The following is a 20,334-nucleotide window of genomic DNA, read 5'->3' on the forward strand; positions in this document are numbered from 1 at the left end:
CCCTTGACAGCTTATGTACACAAAGGTTTAAAATATTGTTTGGAAAAAAATAAATAATAAAATGTCTCCCATCTCACACTTGTTAATCAAATAATTACTTATTATGCTTAATTCAACTTAATTTAGTTGCCAAGGGAGTAAATTTTGGGTGGCAAATTAAAGATATCTGTGTACACAGTGTAACTAAACAATGCTATTGCTCACCACAACGAACGCCACTGATCCCATGCCTTGCCTGCAACAACGGCAGTATGACTAATTGTGAAGAAAAACATTCAACTGTCTTGTAGCTGCCAAAATAAAGGAATGTGTTGTGAGAATCTCCCAGTCATATCCTGACATTTGTGAAAAGATACAGACCTGTTTACTCCAATACTTTATCCGTAGTTGGACTTTTCAACAAAGAACTTAGACGATAAATACAGGAAAACAATCATGGATTTTAGACTAGCATAAAAATCAAGTTCTTAATGACTCAATACCATGCATTTGAAATGAAGTCCTGAGCACAAATGCACTTAAAACTTTCAAATTGGTATCTGTTGTCCTTTTCCCCAATTAATCTGTCCTCTTTGATCCAAGTGTGCATGACGGAAATAAACCTGTTGCATTATGGGTAAAGTATATAGACCAAACCCTTGGAACAGCCAAACAAAATACTGATGACCTTGATCAGTCAATGTCAAAAAAGGCTTAGCTGTAAAAAACTGTTCATCAAATCAACTCAGGGATCTATTTGTTCATTCACTGTAAAATGTGTCAGGTTAAATTATCTTTCCCTACATAAAAAGACAACTGACAAGTAGCTGAAATTACAGATATTTCTTAGTGAACCTTCACTATATATGGAGTAAACAGGTCTGCATGTGACTCCATGATAAATGCTGATGCTGCAATCTGATTGGCTGGAATGGACATGCTTGGACTGTGATTGGCTGTTCTGTTGTCATCAGATATCTTTTCTCCATGGCTGTTCAAAGTTCACAACTTGTCCTCCTTCCATTTCTAAATCTGGGTTGGAATCTGAAACAGATAACAAATAATTACTGGAACAACCAGATTTAAAAAAATTAATATGAATTTATCCTTGTCAATTACTCTTAAATATTACTGTGATACAGTCATATAAATTTCGCATTTATTGACATTCCTGGCTTCACAATGGAAACCGCCAAGTGTTACCATGGTAACCAGTCTTACTTATGCTATCCAAGTTGACAGCAGCAAGTCTTTGCATGACATCATCTAACTCCTGTTCCGTTTCCGTGGAAAAGTCCTCTCCGGCAACAGCTCCACATTCCTTGCAGTTCCGGATGAACCTGGAAACCAAGATGGAGACAGTTGCTGAAAGGCATTTATGTATAATACTTTCTGAAGAGAGGGCAAACACATAAATTACAGTTGAACTGATGTTGGGACTTCCGAAGAGAAGATCAGCACAGTAACAGTTATACTAATGTCATGTCTCAGCACTGAAATGTATACTGACAGATGGTAGTAAATCCCTATGTCGTGTTAGTTATTATTCCACACTGAGAAGGTTGCTGGGCTTGATAAACTCATGTCCCAATTCTGTCATTAACATCAGTCAACAGTAAACAATGACCACATTATGTTGAAAATATATGTCTCCAATTGAAACATGGTGTGATTTAAGTCTTGACCAATACCATCCTCAAACCTTGTCTTCCATTATATACTGAACAACATTAGAAGTACATTATAGGTTACTATAGTTTGGCATGAAATGCATGTGGACTCGGTTTTTTGTAAATATCTCTTCATCCAATGACCCAATCGATCTCAAACTGTGCAAGTGGATGTTTTGTGAGACAACCTAATCACATTGTAAATCACCGATTTTATGCATTTGTAGCTACTACAAATTTACTACTAAAACTGCCGCTGTTACAGGTCATTGGCTCCCTCCCTCTGCAAGCAGTCTGCGGTCTGCTGTTTATTTTGTTGACAGTTACATAGACAGATTCTTTAATACAAATGCATAAAATCGGTGCTTTACAATGTGATTAGTTGTCTGACAAAACATCCACTTGCACAGTTTGAGATCGATTGGGTCATTGGATGAAGGGATATTTACAAAAAAACGGGTCCACATGCATTTCATGCCAAACTATAGTCTCAAATGATATGCCTCCTGCATAGGGATTGTGGGACTATGGACATATGCAACATGTCGTGTTGATTCCCTGGAAACAATGTGCACCTACTCCCAGTTTTTTCAATTATTTTGGGGAGATGTATAAAGTTTCAAGCTTTGGGGTTCAATGATGATAGCCAAATCTAGGCTCAGTAATGGAAGCCCATTTCTTGAACACTACTGATTGGCAGGCAAGATGGTGCTGTTGCGATACTGTCAACTACAGGCTGTCTTTATGCTGGTTACTGTTATACAGATGATTATGTCGACTAGTGTGCTGTACAAGCTGCATTTGTTTGAGAATTAGACTTTTTCATCATGGTGTGTATATGTTTGTGTTAGCGCTTTGAGCATGCTATGTTGCGTGGAGATTAGCGCATTATAAGACTTCTCATTATCACCCTGTATAACATAACAGATTGGCTGTACCCACCGGCCCCAGTGTTCGTCCATCAGGAGGGTGTGGGGGTTTCCGATGACTATCAGCAGAGCCTTTGGTCTTGTCACAGTCACGTTGAATCTCTGAAAGAAAAACCAAAAATCCTTTTTATTTCATCACTCAAATGAGCATTAATTCTGATACGATAAAACCTGTGAAAAACTACAGGCACTGTGTATACCAAGCGACTGCATAACACACACTGTGTAGTCTACTCCTGCTCAAGTCTGCAGGAGAAAACAGGAAGAGGAATTAATTAATAGCAGCACATTATTGTCTTGTGTAGACACAAGTTAGGGAACTTGTTTACCAACCAATGTTTGCAAACTTATATTCTGTGTGAAGCCACCTTAACATGACATTGGCCACAAATTTCACCTAGGTCAGCTCTAACCCCGTATTTCACAGTTGGATATCGGCACTGACATGCCGTCCTACCTTGGGGTTTTTGAGGAAGCCGAGGTTGAACTTGACATCTTGTGACAGGTATTTGGGGTTGCTGCGGACGGTGGAGACGATGATGATGAGCCGCTCGGCTCCCTGGAACTCCTCCACAGACCCCACCTTCAGCTTCTGCGTGTCGATGCGGTTCTTCTGGAGCTGCTGTCGTATCTTCTGGACCTGGCACAACAGTAATGGAGGACAAATCATGAGAAGCAGTTGATCTTACTTCCTGAGCCAACAGACTCAAGTCATGTCTCAGACACAAATCACAAATTCCTGGCTCAGATTCAACTCTGACAACAGAAGAGTAACTTCATCAAAAACAAGTACAGGACAAATCATGAGAATGTGTAGAATCTAACCCAGAATCAATAGGTTTTAGCAAATTTCTCTGACTGAGTTATGGTTGATACAAAGTGTCTCCATATTTCACACATGATGTATAGCTGCATCAGTTTCACATGTTAAATCCAAATTCAGAATAGCCATTTATTCCTGGTTCAAAATCAATGTAATGTTCCACAATGGTGTAACATCCTCAAAATGGATCAGGTAATGGAGAACTTAACAGATGCATGTGACATCTCAGATTTCAACCTTGTTATAGTTGATATATTATTTCACAACAATTTTGCCTAATGGCTTACAGTTGTGTTTGTGTTTGTGACTAAAATGGAAAGTCCGATTTTTTAGATTTTGGGGTAAATATATAACAGCAAAAAAGTCAAGTGTAGAAAAATACTGATCCATTTTGATATGTTTTAGTCTAATTATCCCTGATGTATACAACATTTACTGGTACAAGGATACATCTATAACCTAATACATACTGCTCAGCTAAAGATAGGGATGATCATCTAACTGTGGATGCCATGCCATGCATAACTTTCAAATTCTAGTAGTGAGTTTGAGGTATAAGAAATAATAGCAACATAGTTACCAAAAGCTGTGTAGTACTTTAGTTAGAAAAAGCACTTATTTGCTAAGAAAGTAACCTTGTCGTTAGATTGAAAATGGCCAATATATATACATTTCATTTTCAATCTAACTTCAAGGTTACTTTCTTTGCAAATGAGTGACATGCTTTTTTATATACATCATATACAAAATGTACACACCAACATGATGACTGTATGGCACTGTAAATTTTAATTCCCCATTATCAACAACGACTCACAAAAACAGTAACCCAAAACAAATCTCCCTTTCTACCTGCTTCCTGTAAGGGGAGATAATCCCTATCTCGTCCACCTTGATCTGTTTTCCCATGATCCTGGTGCCGAGGATCTGTTTGACGTAGTTGATGACTGTCACAGCTTCCTCTGGGTTGAAGAACGATGGACTGCGTTCTTCTCTCATGTCTTCTCCCATGACGACGGCGTGGAATATGACGGGGTAGTTGGGTATCGGTAGCTCCTCCCATTCACACATCAGGTCCCTGATCGCGGGAGCGTGCACCTGCAGCTCGCTGTCATAGAACATCTCATTGGGCATCTGAAGTATAGCTTTGTGGGACCTGTAGTTGTTGAGCAGCTTTGTCAGGACCCGCTCGTCGTACGCTTCTTCTGGTGTCCTGGCATCCTCCCGTCTGGCATAGATTGGGTGTTGTGTCATGTAGCGTTCCAGCAACGACATATCTGAAGGAAGTACATCATTTTCTTATCAAATGTTGAACAGTAGATTATCCTTATCAAGTGTTGAACAGTATATTATCCTGTCAAAATTACCGAAATCAACCATCTTGTTATCAACTGTGTTGCTAACTGATAAAGTTGCGTTGAGGTAGCAGAGATCCCGAAAGCCATGAATCAGGAATTAATAGTTCCCATACAGTTATAAGAAATATGAGAACTACATGCACAATACCATTAAAGGTCACATGCAAACAAAAAATCAAACATAATTAAAACACAATTATCACTTATTCATGACATATAATATATATTGCTGATTATGAATAAACATTTAAACAAAATTATAAGCGTACAATCGCAAATCAAAAGTGCAATATTGTGTACTTGGGTTTACTTCCCAAGAAACGAAGCAGCCGGGATACAGAACCCAGTCAGAGCGGGTGGGTGTGCACTCAAGTGTAACGGCTGGTTTATTTGCAGATTCCCTCACGGCTCATTGTGTGTGTATATAGAGATGTTGGGTTTTGTAAATACATGCTCATTTTTTGTGTGTAACATTTTGCAATCAACAGACATCATAACATGTCGTGTGTACAAGTATCACACCTGCCTGTCTGTGTAATTACATAATGTTACAGAGACTGAACTCGGGCCATAAATCAATGCATTTTGTTTATGGTGTATAGCATGATTGGTTCAATTTGCATGTGGTCAGTGATCGAAGTTGTGTATTGAATATTGTCATTAGCAGACAGGCAGGCAGACACATACCGGTAGGTGTCAATAAAACAGACATTGAGTTTTGTCTGTGACAACGACATATCTATATCACAGTAAGAAATTCTGTCAACGCTAAATAATGACATTGCTTTTAAGTATCGAACTGAAAAAGTGACTCGGTAAGAAGAATGTGTGGTGAAATAGACAAATGAAATTATATAAACAGTTAAATCGGTAATCTACTGTCATAACATATAAAAAGCTCGCGCCTGTGAAATATCAACAAAACATTAGAAAAATAGCTCACACCAAAGCCTTCACCGCATATTCACCGGACAACCCGCTTACTAGCTGCGCGAACCTATTTCACTGCGCATGTGCTATGAGCGCACATAAGCGTCCTCGTACTTTAACTATAATAGTTCAGGGCGAAAGTGTGTTTTATTACACTATACATGGTGGTAGAGAACTGTATTTCTTAATTAATGTTCGATGACAGAAATAGCATGGAGATGAACTCACAGTAAAAAATTTAAGATGCTCTTTTCTGTGCATGAACTAATGACCAAACACTGTTTATTATGTAAGGCCACACCACAAAAAGTTTTGTTGCAAGGCACTACGTTCTTATGGGTGGGTGAGTGAATGAGTGAGTGGCATTGTGGGTAAAGTGTACCTATAGCTTCATGCCATTGGTAACTATTATCATTCTCTTTGAATCAATGTTGTGAGCTATGTTTCACAAAGAGATGTTAGTGTTAAGCTAAAAACAAGACATACTGCCACACAATTTTACTGAAGCCACAGCGGGTTTTGTGTTTATTGTTCTATTCTGATTATATAGAGGATATTATATGAGTGCCCATGTCATACTATGTTTACGACACGAGTGCCTAAAGGCATTTCCGAGAGAGATATGGGCACGATTGTACTATTCTGTTTATTGACAAAGTCGTCAAATTGAGGAAAATAAACCTAAATCTATTTTCAAACATAGGCTGGCTACCCGCCGTCTCCGCATGTAGAACGCAAAGTCACAGAAGAAACGTGATGTCATAACATTGTTCATGACGTCACCATGACAAAGTGATATTTTGCCCTAGGGCATTGTATGAAAAATATGAACCCCAATATTTTCGCCCTTGTAGATAATAAATTATGGTATGATTGCAAAGTTAACAAGCACATGTCAACTGGCAGTCCTGGCTATGGACTGACTGGTTACCCAGGCAACTGCCCTCACCTAGACCATACTGCATGGCAAATGGCGACCTCAGAATTGGTCCGAGCTGTTTGGGATCTCCTGCCAGCACCAGCTGACCTCCGTTCTTGACAAGGGGGTTGCAGTCGAGGATCCCGGCAATGGCGATGACACACTCCGGCTCCACGGCATAGCCGGCCTCGTCGATGAAGACGTGGGTGAAGTGTTCCGCTGGGAAATTGGCAGACGACAGCCTGGTGGGGAAAGAGAAGATGTGGATATTACATGAATTTCATCTCAACATATACACAGATAAGCTATTTTTAACATTTTGAGAATGAGAAGAAAACAAGGCAATTTATCGGATGTATGACTCATTCTTTCTGAAGTGGGGTACCCTAGTGGTTAAAGTGTTCCCTCGTCACACCAAAGGCCTGAGTTCGATTCCCCACGTGGGCACAATGTGACAGGTGAAGTCCATTTCTGGTGTCCCCCGCTGTGATGCTGCTGGAAAATTGCTGAAAGCGGGGTAAAACCATACTCAAACACTCACTCACTTTCTGAAGTGGAATAAATATTTCAGATTATCACTGACACTGACCAGTGCCATGAAACTGTATTTTTGTAATTATATACACATATAGTTAATAGGTACCATTATGGTTGATTGTACCTGGTTTAGTCAGGTGTAACACATCTTGACGTCAACATGCACCTGGTGCAAGCCAAATCTTGAACCCTGCTTTTCCAGTTTATCATCATGGTAATGTCAATTTTCCCATGATATTTCATCAATAAAAGGGGGCGGTGGGGTAGCCTAATGGTTAAAGCGTTGGCTCGTCACGCCGAAGACCCGGGTTCGAATCCCCACATGGGTACAGTGTGTGAAGCTCATTTCTGGTGTCCCCCGCCGTGATGTTGCTGGAATATTGCTAAAAGCGGCGTAAAACCAAACTCAGTCAGTCAGTCATCAATAAAAAATAATAATTAAAAATCACAAATTTAAGTTCATAAAATTAAACTTCACTTTACTTTGGTCAAAGCCCTTGCTGATCACAGATATATATCACCATAAAAAAATGAAAAATGTAATACAATAATATATTTTCATATTCTCATGATGTCATGACAGTTATCTATTCCAGGCCTGGGAATGTATATTCCATGACTATATCTGTATGACCCTCAATGCAAGGCAAGGTACTGACCTTCCAGCAGTGACCAGCGTGGACACAATGATCCTATAGGACATGAAGTCCTCCTTCTTGGGGTAGTAGTAATGTCCAGTCTGACGGTCATAGTTGCACACATCCTGCAGGGATAACAACAGTGATAAATCACCCCTCAACACAACAGCTACTAATCACCCCACAACACCCCAGATAGCATTCAGACGTTGGCCCAACGTTGCCAATGGTTTTGCCAACGTTGGGCCAACGTCCGAATGCTATCTGGGACACTTTTAGCCCTCTAAAAGCAACACAAGGATACTACAAATTCAATACTTGTCACTCTGTGGAATTTCCATTAAAACTGAGCTGTTTCTGCATACCGGTAGTTCAAAAATACTTTAATTGTACTTTATACTATGTTTGTATGAGGTGATTGATAAGATTTAGCAGTTGATAACAACACATATATTTCCGGGATTGAGACTGGCATGCTGACTAGTAGCAATAGTTGCCATGTCTTCATGTTTCCATTAATAATATAAGTGCCATAGTACTGGGACTCCTTGCTTGTGGGTTTCACCAAAGCCATAAAAGCCTGCCTCACTCGGGGTTTTCCTCCAACATGAAGCTAACGCGATGTGGTACAAGGGGAATTCTGTTGACAGCAGTACTTCCTAATACTGGGATTCACATAGTTCAGGTTTATTCACAGCTTGGGCATCACATGCTCACTGCAAGTGTTCAGTATATTTACATGCTTCAACTCACTCTGATTTTCTCTGGGATTGTGATCCAGGCACGGTTGGTTGCATTCACTCGGAGTATTTCCGACTTGGACACATGCTCCAGGAGGCGTTCAGTGATGAGGTCGGCGGCACTGTTGGAAGGGGCACACGCCAAGACGTGGGAGGATGTGATGTGTTTCCATATCTGTCACAGAAACCTCATCTATTACTGATGACTCGAGACTTGTCTACAATCACAAGCATGCCTTTTGGCACTACAGTAGCGACCATATACATATAAAGACTTGGCAGAAAGAAACATGAACTGGACGCACGCTTCAGACTGGTGGCCGAAGCTGAACACTGTTCCTTAATACACAGTATCACAGTGCGTCTTCACAACTTCTAAATGTGACTCAAAATGACTTTATGTAAATCAAATATTTTGTGAAATCTTACCTCAGTAATATCTTTCACATTCTTAATCTGTCACATGCATTTCAACATGAAACCCATTACAGTCAGACCTATTGTCGGTCATGTTTCAAGGGCAACTGATAAGCTTGTTTTGTCACAATCACAGAGAAAGCACCATGATGACTTGCCTGTTTCATGGCCTCCACAATGGTGAAAGTCTTGCCTGTTCCTGGGGGTCCAAACACCAGGTAGGGGGCAGGTCGGGATGACCCTGCCACAATGTGCCTCACTGCCGTCTGCTGCTGCTTGTTGAGGGACGGTTTGCGGGCAAAGAACCTGCGTTACCATGGCATCAACACTTTAGACAAGTCAATCATTGCTCAATATGCATGATACAAGATCGAAATAGTGGATCAAGTTTAGGTTTGTGTTGAACCAAAGTTAAAGGTGGTACAGTCATCTGAGGTGCTGCATTTACTATGCAGAGTTGTATCCCTTTGTTGTTCCAGGAACCTGTGAAAGTGGTCATGAATACCGGTTTGCCCTTATTGTGTTTCTTGCTTTGTCTGATATAACCCCATGCTTGGGGGTCTTGTAAAAGTGGTAAAAACCTTCAATGCTTTCCTCCTGGCTGTGATATAACTGGAAATCTGCTCAAAGATGCGTCATAACTTGCTTGTGTTAACTCACTGCACTTTGTTTGAAGCAGATTCTCTTAATATTCAACATTATTTGTGATGTGATACTTGTGTCATATCGAAATCACTGATGAATGTAACATGTATTCTGTCTCCAAGTGTGATAGTGAAATATATGCTGTGTGCAACAATCAGAATTTGAAGCCTCGAAATCTTCTAGCATCCATCTACACAGTCAGGAAACAATAACATGCTTCAGTCAAGTCAGCGAACCTGACCACCCGAACTCATTAGTCACCTCGACACAAGCATGGGTTGCTGAAGACCAATTCTAACCTGGATCTCAGTGTCATGTTGGTGTTGACAACCTTTGCTAGTGATGTGTACTTACTTCAAGTCTTTGTCCAGGGGTCGCATCAAGCCCAGACTGCCGATGAGGTCGGGCTGGGGGAAGAGCAGGTTGTCTAGACTGAGTTCCTCTGCCAACTCACATGCTCGGTGCTGCAGACGCAGGGGCAGTCGGTTGAACACAAACCTCACGCTGAACTTCATGTTCGGAACAAAGAACTTCATCAGACTGCAAGGAAAGGTAACCTCCATCATGTCTGACAGTCTTGTGAACAGTCTGAGGGTACATTCATTTCCTGGTGTTTTCACTGATCAGTTTGTTTGGGGTTTATTTCACTCTTCAGTACTTTAATATCATTAAGTAGTGGTTGTTAATAGTCTCAATGTGGAACCACTGAACAGTTGCATACCTTTCACCTCTAGTCCACACCCATAGTCTGTTAAAATTCTGTTTGGTCCTGTATATTGTTACGAATTGTCATAGAGTAAAATGAAAACAACCATGATCTGTTTTGATTGCTGTACATAGCTATCTATGATATACGTACCTATCACTGAATCCCAGCGCCACCTCGTTCTGCAGCACTTCATGGACGTACCCCTGGTACTCATGGTCCCCTGCCACGCCCTCACTGTCCAGTATACGCACATACAGACAGTCTCCCTTCAGGACAGATGGACGGTTCTCTGCTAGACCTGGCACCTGGCCACAAAACAAGTGTGTCAGAGAATGTCAGCCATATACACACAAACACAACATCTTTGAAAATGTCAGCCACAAACGCACACACTTACACATATACATCATTCAGAATGTTCTACCTGTACACGGGGCAGTGGGGTAGCCTAAGGGTTAAAGCGTTCGCTCGTCACGCCAAAGACCCGGGTTCGAATCCCCACATGGGTACAATGTGTGAAGCCCATTTCTGGTGTCCCCCGCCGTGATGTTGCTGGAATATTGCTAAAAGCTGCGTAAAACCAAACTCATTCAGTCAGTCTCCCTGTACAAATAGAACAAAATCTTTGAGAATGCTCTCCATTACAAAACAGGGACATCTTTCTGCTTACATGTACAGTAAGAGCGACAAACATTTGTCACCGTACAGTTATTGACAGGTATCTTACCTTGAGCAATAGCAGGCGAAAGTTTTTTAAATATTTGGTCATGGCTGCGTCTGGGATGTCATACTGTCGGATGTCAACCTCCATCTGAATCTCTTCAAAATACATCAGCGTCGTCAATCGGCGGGCGTACTCCGACATCATCATTGGTTGCTCCAGCATCGACCTGAGGGCAACAAGATCCAGAATCATAGTACTAAAATAGTCCTCCTTTAAAAAGTACTTCATATGCTAATAAACAGGCACAAAAAGTCCTGACTCAAAAACATCCTAGCATGTTATTTCTCGTTTCATTTCTAAAACAAAAGGCTCAAATTCTGAAACTATGAAAAATCTCACATCATTACACTATTCATATACTTGTACTCTCAAAGAAGTTAAGCATACTGGATTTTTTCATATTACTATAATCTATTATGCCATGAAAGATGACTTATTGTAAAATGAGAGAAGTGCATTTTGTCCCAACTGATATCACTACTCTGCAAGTATTGACTTCACTTTCGGGTCATTTTCGACTCAAACCTCAGTGATTTCACTTGTCCAAGGTTAATAAATCATTGGATCAACTGAAAGTGAGGTCTGTAACATATAATGAAATTGTTGAAAACTACACTAATTTGCCACCATCTATCAGCCTCATCTGCCCTTATTTGGGAAGGGAAGTAACTCTGAATCAATGACATCACAGGAAGGTAGTGTTGCCTATCTTGAGCAGTTGCAACAGACATACAGATTAGGAGTTTATGTTAGGGTTTCCCATTCTACTTTTAGCCAAATGGGGCCTGTGGATTGTTATCTTAACCTCATGTGATGTTAACACAACACTTTATCTTACCTCCATGTAAAATACTTTAATTTCATTGGTCAATGGCAGTTTAACAAGTTTCCGTCTGGGAGGTTGACAACTGGAAAAAATATTACCCGCTGCCACGGTAACCGCCAAGCCCTCTGCGAGGAAGCTTAAGTGCTAACAATCGCATGACGCAATAATATGACGCATGCAGTGCCTGGAGTTCGAAAACCGTTCGATCTGCAGTTTTTGTGTTAACTTTGTACAGGTTTATTTTACCGACTTTCACTGCTTTATTTAAGCTATTTTATACATTGAATGGTTTGCAAACTCAGCTTTTATAGCAGTTTTATGCTTGTCAGAATATGTTTCACCGATGTTAAAAATCCAGTCGAGAGGCAGACACCATTTTGTTTGCATGTCATATAGTCGGTAGCGATCTTTAACATAAAATACAATGATATTTTGTACATTTAACATGGCGGTAAGATAAATACGTTGTATGCTTCTCCCTCAGGTAATACGTTCTGATGTACGCCTCTTTGTAGCAGTGTCATCCCTCGCCTTACAGCTCGGGTAACACTGCTACAAAGAGACGTACATCAGACTGTATTACCCTCGAGAGAAACATACAAGTTATAGTGTCAAGTCGTGCAAGTGACAATTCAACCAATCAGATGAAAGGAAATTTAGTCATCATTTACTGAGAATATATTCTGCATCCTGATGATTTATTGGGTGAACTTTGTAAAGCAACTGTCAACATGTCACAAGATGAAGGTGATCTGTACATACTTGAGGGCGGTCATCTCGATCACTTCAAATGTTTTCAGGCCCTGTTTGTCTGTGAGGCCGTTGTTGATGATTCTCCTCAGACTGTCAGGAATCCGGTACAAACCAAGCTGGATCTTCACTTCCAGACGGTCATTCCCCACCCTGGATAACACAATAATCCCAATAGTAGTTGTTGACTGGGGACAAGTGGACTTCAACCAAAACCCTTTCTAATACTGCTTCATGGATATGTCGGGGCAGTGGGGTAGCCTAGTGGTTAAAGCGTTGGCTCATCACGCCAAAGACCTGGGTTCGATTCCCCACATGGGCACAATGTGTTAAGCCCATTTCTGGTGTCCCCCGGCGTGATATTGCTGGAATATTGCTAAAAGCGGCGTAAAACTAAACTCAGTCAGTCATGGATATGTCACTATATAAAAATGCTAAGAGCCAACATTTTTTCAGCCAGCACAGTGTTTGAATCCTGACACAAATAAAAACAAACAAAACTGCTCCTCAGACAAACCAAACTGATAAGGAAACCAGCATAAACAACATTCAGATAATGTATTAAATAATGATGTTTTCAGAGATTCAAGTGTCTCACTAATTTACTTAGGTATCACCCACGCTGGATATTTCACAACGGAAAAACAAACACAGGAGTTCACTGATGAACCATCCTGTAAACATCTTCTGTTTGTTCAAACATTGTTTTTGTTTTTTTGGGACTCTCATACTTGTTTTTTTGCATATCATAAACTTTATTTTGGGATGACAAAACCAACTAACTTGTTTTTGCACACCGTCAACTTTATTTTAGAGGGAATAACCATTAATCAAGTAGTTAAACTCAGACCTAAATATGAAATTGTAAATATCTATGTACAGTTGGTGCCCAGACAATGTGGATTGTTACGGAGAACATCAATCACTGGATTGTCTAGTCCAGACTTGATTACTGACAGGCCACAGTCCCATATGGCATTACCAGAATATTACTGAGTGTGATGTTTAACAAAAACATTTCTGAGACTGGGGCGATGGGGTAGCCTAGTGGGTAAAGCGTTCGCTCGTCAAGCCGAAGGCTCGGGTTTGACTCCCCACATGGGTACAATGTGTGAAGCCCATTTCTTGTGTCCCCCGCCGTGATATTGCTGGAATATTGCTACAAGCAACGTAAAACCAAACTCCATCACTCACTCCATCTGAGACCGGTACAATACCTGGGGAGCGGCAGACCGTCCACGACTTTAGAAACCCGAGTGTGCTTCCTTGCCTTCTGTCTCTTGTCCATCTTGGTCCCCGGCGTTGGCTTCATCTGCTCGATGATGTCGTTCCGGCACTTGGCGTGGAGATACCGCACAATGTGGAACATTGCGTTACTGTCATGGTTCAGACAGAACAGCAGCGCAAGGGGTGAGTGGAAACTCCCCACGTTACGAGCTTGAACCTTGATTTTTATAACATATGATTCCCCTGTAAATCCGAAGACAAGATTGTCAGAGTCAGTTGTTCAATACATTTACAGTGTTTGGAATTAAGTGGGGTCCTTGCAGAAGCTGCTGTTGCTATTGTTAAGGAGCAGGGTCCCGTTCCACAAAGCGTTCATAACGCTACGACATTCGCAAGCCTATGATGAACTATACAGTTACGACAGGCCGTAATGTTACGAACGATCCACAAAGCGTTCATAGCGCTACGACATTCGCAAGCCTATGATGAACTATACAGTTACGACAGGCCGTAACGTTACGAACGATCCACAAAGCGTTCACAGCGCTACGACATTCGCAAGCCTATGATGAACTATACAGTTACGACAGGCCGTAACGTTATAAATCCACAAAGCGTTCATAGCGCTACGACATTCGCAAGCCTATGATGAACTATACAGTTACAACAGGCCGTAACGTTACGAACGATCCACAAAGCGTTCATAGCGCTAAGACATTCGCAAGCCTATGATTAACTATACAGTTACGACAAGCCGTAAAGTTACGAACGCTTTGTGGATCGGGGCCCTGTGTTATTCACTGTACAACAATGTTCCAGGTGTATAATGTTGTACAGTAGGGAGTAGTACAGTGGTATACTGTATTTAGACTGGAAGGTACTACAGGGTACTATAACCACATCAGAATTTCCTCTATATTCTGGGGGCAGTGGGGAAGCCTAGCGGTTAAGGCGCTCGCTTGTCACGTCAATCACCCGGGTTCGATTTGTCAAATGGTGGGTACATTGTGTGAAGCCCATTTCTGGGATCCCCTGCTGTGATATTGCTGGAATATTGCTAAAAGCAGCATAAAACCTCACTTCCTCGCTCTCTCTATTCTGACCCTGCGAGTTGGAGAATCTTCTTGTATATCCCAGAACCTCTAATTTGGAAAACAGATTCTTTGTCTAAAGGAGAGTTGCAGCAGAAAGTTTGGTTCCACTTTTCTAAATCTTGAAAGCATTGTGTCCATTTACATATTTTGAACTTAAAAAACAAGAAGAGAATTTTGGTTCAACTAATTACTTGAACACATTTAAATGGATTGTTTTCAAATTCGGGGATCACGCTCCATATCAATAACAGAGGTGCAATACAAAGAGATATTATTTTTTTTGAGAATTATCACAAATTACATCTCTTGAACTCGATGAAAAAAGTCCAACATTAAATTTGTTCAACCGATAACTTCAGGATCATTTTATGGATGTTTTTGTTTTTTCACGTTTGGGTAATAGTTTCTTTGTTGACAGGAAAGGTGCAGTGCAAAGTTTGATACAAATCTTGTATTTTTATTAGTTTGTACTTTCCTTCTAAAAAAAAATAAATTCCTACATACCTACCCTAAATTTTAAAGAGGTGTAATCGGAACCACAACATTTTTTTTCATTTGGCCTAACAAAATCACATTATTTAAGAAATACAGTTCGCTCTACCACCATGTATAGTGTAAAAAAACACACTTTCGCCCTGAACTATTATAGTTAAAGTACAGGGACGCTTGCGTCCGAGTGCTTTAACGTTATAACAGTTCAGGGCGAAAGTGTGCTTTATTACACTAAACATGGTGGAAGAGCGAACTGTATTTCTTTTCTAAGATGCCAAATTTAATGCTTTCTAAGGATAATTACGATTAATTTAAGGCAGAAAACAAACGACGGTGACCTAAATTAAGAATCGTCGCACAGGGCTAACTGGAGCGCTGTTCTATTGATGTGTCTGCCCCCCTGCGTTAAGAAGAACGTTACCAGAAAATAACAATGATAACAGTTTGATGACGGTTTACGTTCGGATTAAATATCTTCTCTGAATTATTTTAATTACATCTGTCATTAACGTAAACCATATGGGCCAATATGAACGTCGCATGTCTACTAGTAACGTAAGTTTAGATCAGTACATCCAGATGAAGCTGAGTAGTCAAGCGACATTCCACGATTGCATTGTGGGAAGTAAACATTGCGAACGCTACCGTGTCGCTAAAAACTTGTGAGTCGAATTGAGACATTTTAAACGTCGGAAAACATAAGCGTAACGTTTCCGCCAGTGATGTTAGCTGCGTGGAGCAACTGCAAACCAAGAAACGGGATGCAACGGAGTAGTTTACTGTAGGAGGCTGTACGAGGCGATGGCAACTGACATTCATCGTGACATCGGTTACATTGTGACATAATGCAAAAGTGTTTGATTACGAAGGGGCAGACAAGAATGGCACAGTGATGCCAATACATTGTGACGTAATGCAAAAAGTGCACATTATCGTCTGATAAAGTACTGTCGGCACCTTTGATCTTTCACCGAAGCATCTTAGAAATTTGAACAAACATAGATTAATAGCCAGTGGTGTAGGGTGCCTCAGATAACAGTTGGAAATAGCTGATATGTAATAACACATAACTGAAAAAGTGTTCAAAGTGTCATAAAGCCCAGCTCACAGGAAATGTCCTCAAGCAGCAATAAGGATGTTGAGCTACTCTACTTACCAGGAAGGATTGTTGCATGGCCTTGGGATTCAGTCACTTTCTTGGAATCATCCAGCTGGAACACGCGAATCCGTTTCAGCAGCTCGCAGCTGAGCAGCGTCACAGTATCTCTAGTGTTGGTGTTATGTATGGCCAGCGTCACCGCCTCGATACACCCTCCATCAGCGGTATCACAAATGTCTCCCCTTCCCCTGACACTGATGCGGACAACTGGATTCCAAACTTGTCTTTGATAAGGTCATCTCTGAAAAACCCAACCCAAAACACCTGAAGATTTGGTAGAGATTGATTTGGTAAATTGTCAGATACTCAGTTATAATTTGTCCATGACTGATCATACTATTAACAGGATTCTTCGAGCTATGGTCTCCAAAACATCAACATGAAAATTAACATTTCGTCAAGTTCTGGCTGGGATACATTGTACAAGGTTGCAATGTCTGGAATGCCATGTAATCTGTCAGGCATGTATGGATCTCAAACAACAAAGTCTGACATACAATTACTTCTTAACATTTCCCAAAATAAGGTGAAGATGACAATCGGGTGCGTACTTATTCACTATAAGGGCGGTGGTGTAGCCTAGTGATTAAAGCGTTCGCTCTCCACATCAAAGACCTGGGTTCGATTCCCCACATGGGTACAATGTGTGAAGCCTATTTCTGGTGTCCCCTGCCGTGATATTGCTGGAATATTTCTAAAAGCAGCGTAAAAACTAAACTCATTCACTCACTATTCACTATAACCAATAATCTCAGTTTGTTTTTCAAAGATCAAAATGAAGAGAAAAGTCTGTTGGAAAACTGATGACACTTATGCTTTTGTACTATAAGTAAACCAGGTAAACTAAATAAAGGTGGTATTTTATGTCCTTGAAGCAGACAGTATAAAAAAGGAAGATTTGAGATAAATATGATGATCATTAATAGATATGTATCAAAGTTCTTATAACCAATATTCTCTAAACAATTTTTGGTTAATAGAAAATAATAAATATAGTGAGGACAATGTCAATATGGTCAATGTAACTCAACTAACAAAAACCATTTTTGATAAAAACATTTAAGTCCAACTATCTGAATTCAACATACTTGGCTATAGAAAGAAATCTGCATGAGGAAAAATGAAGGGGAAATTATTGTGTTAATACAGTCTAGATCTCCTGAAATACATGTCTGTCTATCCATCTCATTGGGTGGTGGGATAGCTTGGTGGTTAAAGTGTTCACTCATCACATTGAAGGCCCGGGTTCGATTCCCGAAAAGATTTTCGCCCGTAACCCCCGTATGCCTAAGAATATATGCCTATGTTTTTTTATACACAGCCTTTACCTAACACTAAACTTAAAATCTAACGCCAAACCTAACCCCTTGAAATAATCCTAATAAATAGAATACATTTCAAGCGGGGTTTACGGCAGAACTCTTACCCGATTCCCCACATGGGTACAATGTGTGAAGCCCATTTATGGTGTGCCCCGCTGTGATATTGCTAAAAACAGTGTATAATCCAACTCACTATGATTGTCGATATACATTACATACCTCTTTGTTCGCAAACCATTCATGAGGACTGCGACTCTGTGCCTGCGACCGTCTACGTGTTTGGTAACTTCAGCTTCTGACGTACACGGGGCAGCACACAGTGTACACCGGAATATATGCCCGCTTTTCTGAACAAACTCAGGCAAACTGTCTGTCTTGGGAACATTTTTAGACACGGTTTGTTCTGCAATTGGTGCCTTGTTGAAATGTCTATGTTGGTCGACAGCAAACTTTCTCTGAAACTTCAAGTTCCCCCGTACAGAGTTAATATTGTTTGCATGCATATTATCCACTGGGTTTGGAAATGCCTCTCCTCCTCTGGCATCTAGTGAAACAATACTGTCGTCACTGTCACTGTCAACATCCTCAACACTGTGGTCTTTGGTACTGCTATGGGGGGCTGGTCCATTATAGAATTTGTCAGCTCGAACATGGAGAGTTTTTGTGATATATAATGGTTGTAAAATACTGCTGAAGCTTGGTATATGCTCTCCTGGTGCTAACTGGGACAGGTAGTTTTTGTATCGCGTGTTGTACATGTTGCGAACCTCTTTCTTGTGCATGCCATGAATTGTTATGTTTTCAGTTTTGAGAAACCGAATGAAATCTTCCCCTCTTTGTTGTCGTTCTTTGAAGGAGAATTTTCCCATGTTTGAAACTTTCTCTTCTGCCAGGTAGCTACACCTCAAAAGAGATACCTGCAATAAAACAAAAATACCACACTGACATGGATAATCATACTCGTAGGATATCAATATTCAAGTAGATCTACTCTATATTTACATGTTTTTGTGACATTGATTTCCCTTTTAGTTTTTGTTGGTGGTTTATTTATACAAAACATCTATCGATCTATAATGTTATCAATCCTCTTTATTTACGATTGAAGGCTGTCTACTCTCAACACTGCCGTGTAGGTGCCATGTTATGAAACAATATGAATATGACTGGTTTCTTACTTTTAAGTCATACGCCTTTTACTCTTGGCTACTGTGCTAGTTTAAACGAAGATAGTTCTTCGCCAACAAAACACCCATGTTACGAGATTTTAGTCATTTTCATTACCCAGTTTACTAATGTGGGTTGTGTACCATTCTAACAGTACACAATTTAAGCGATCTAAATTGAACATGTGGTCGTTGCCTTTTACTGGTGTCCTCCCTCTGATCTCATTAAATTATAGCCCGATCGCTTATTTTGTGACCAAAAAAAGTAAATTCAAGGGGAATATTTACATCATCAAGTCAGTGAAGTGTGTAGGATTCTCTTCCTCTGCCTCAGCTGACGTTGTTTCTTCCTACGTTGATTGTGCAACCGAACTTGTCAAACGGGGAAATCCCGTTGAGCGCACGCCACCTAGCGGTGAAAACCGGTTTCGGTTTAACAATCTGGTTTAGGTTTCCCATAGACTTGCTTCATTTCGAAGAAACCATATATTGGTGTTATCGAGAGAAAAATGAAATATGGTGAAATATGTTGTCACAATTACAGTAAACCGATTGTAAGAAAAAAGGCTACCACCATCTTGGTCTAGCTGTCATACGCTGAGTGTCCAGGTGGGCCATGAATAATAACATTTTGCTTGTTTGTTGTTCACTGCCGCTCTCAGCCATATTCTAGCTATATGGCGGCGGCCTGTTAATAATAGGGTGTCCCCTATGTTTCCACCACGTGTGGAATGACATTCCAGACCTATGCTGTATGGCGTGGCGTGGCAGTAAACATTAGAATGAATACGAGTCAGTAGACATTAATATTCATCCATATTCTGAAGTAGGAATTACGCTGAAAACCTCTGTAAGGTATATAGGATCTGTCTATTTTACATTTGTTTTATGAATATACAATACATGAAAGTAAAAAATAGCCATGAAGAACTACGAAAAACTAAAAAATACATTTTATTCTTTGGTCAAAAATTCCTTTTTCAAAATAGGACTTTTTTCCGGATTACTTTTTTTCCTAGGCAAATTTAGGACTTTTTTCCGGTACTTTTTTTCCGAGGACTTTTTATCCGCCCACCTACGAAAACCAGGAAAAAACTAGCCCCTTACATTGCATTGCTTGCGGCAGGAACCGACTGAATGGATTGCGCGGCGTGACTCCGTGTTAATATGTTAATCACTAGTTTGTTGTAGAAATATGTCTGTACAGATCTAACTGTTGTAGATATGCACCTATTAATATACACTAAAGGACAAAAGAAACGTTACCCCCTTCTTTAGTG

The 20,334-nt window shown here is 40.4% G+C and overlaps 1 protein-coding gene across 1 annotated transcript; it reads right to left on the bottom strand.

The window, feature by feature from the left end:
• Window positions 1-494: 494 nt before the first annotated feature.
• Window positions 495-19,452, bottom strand: LOC124289043 (putative helicase MOV-10). The gene is made up of 17 exons (XM_046725637.1): window positions 19,343-19,452; window positions 18,108-18,805; window positions 16,564-16,807; window positions 13,812-14,064; window positions 12,607-12,747; window positions 11,022-11,184; window positions 10,445-10,599; window positions 9,940-10,125; window positions 9,099-9,246; window positions 8,537-8,698; window positions 7,805-7,908; window positions 6,639-6,850; window positions 4,254-4,678; window positions 3,036-3,218; window positions 2,592-2,680; window positions 1,201-1,319; window positions 495-1,023 (listed from the first exon to the last, which is right to left on the bottom strand). The coding sequence occupies exons 4-17, from the start codon at window positions 13,961-13,963 to the stop codon at window positions 950-952; spliced, it is 2,313 nt and encodes a 770-aa protein (XP_046581593.1). The 5' UTR covers window positions 13,964-14,064; window positions 16,564-16,807; window positions 18,108-18,805; window positions 19,343-19,452; the 3' UTR covers window positions 495-949.
• Window positions 19,453-20,334: the final 882 nt, after the last annotated feature.

Source organism: Haliotis rubra, unplaced genomic scaffold (assembly GCF_003918875.1).
Source record: "Haliotis rubra isolate DU_JTF1 unplaced genomic scaffold, ASM391887v1 Scf430, whole genome shotgun sequence".
Lineage (NCBI taxonomy): Eukaryota > Metazoa > Mollusca > Gastropoda > Lepetellida > Haliotidae > Haliotis > Haliotis rubra.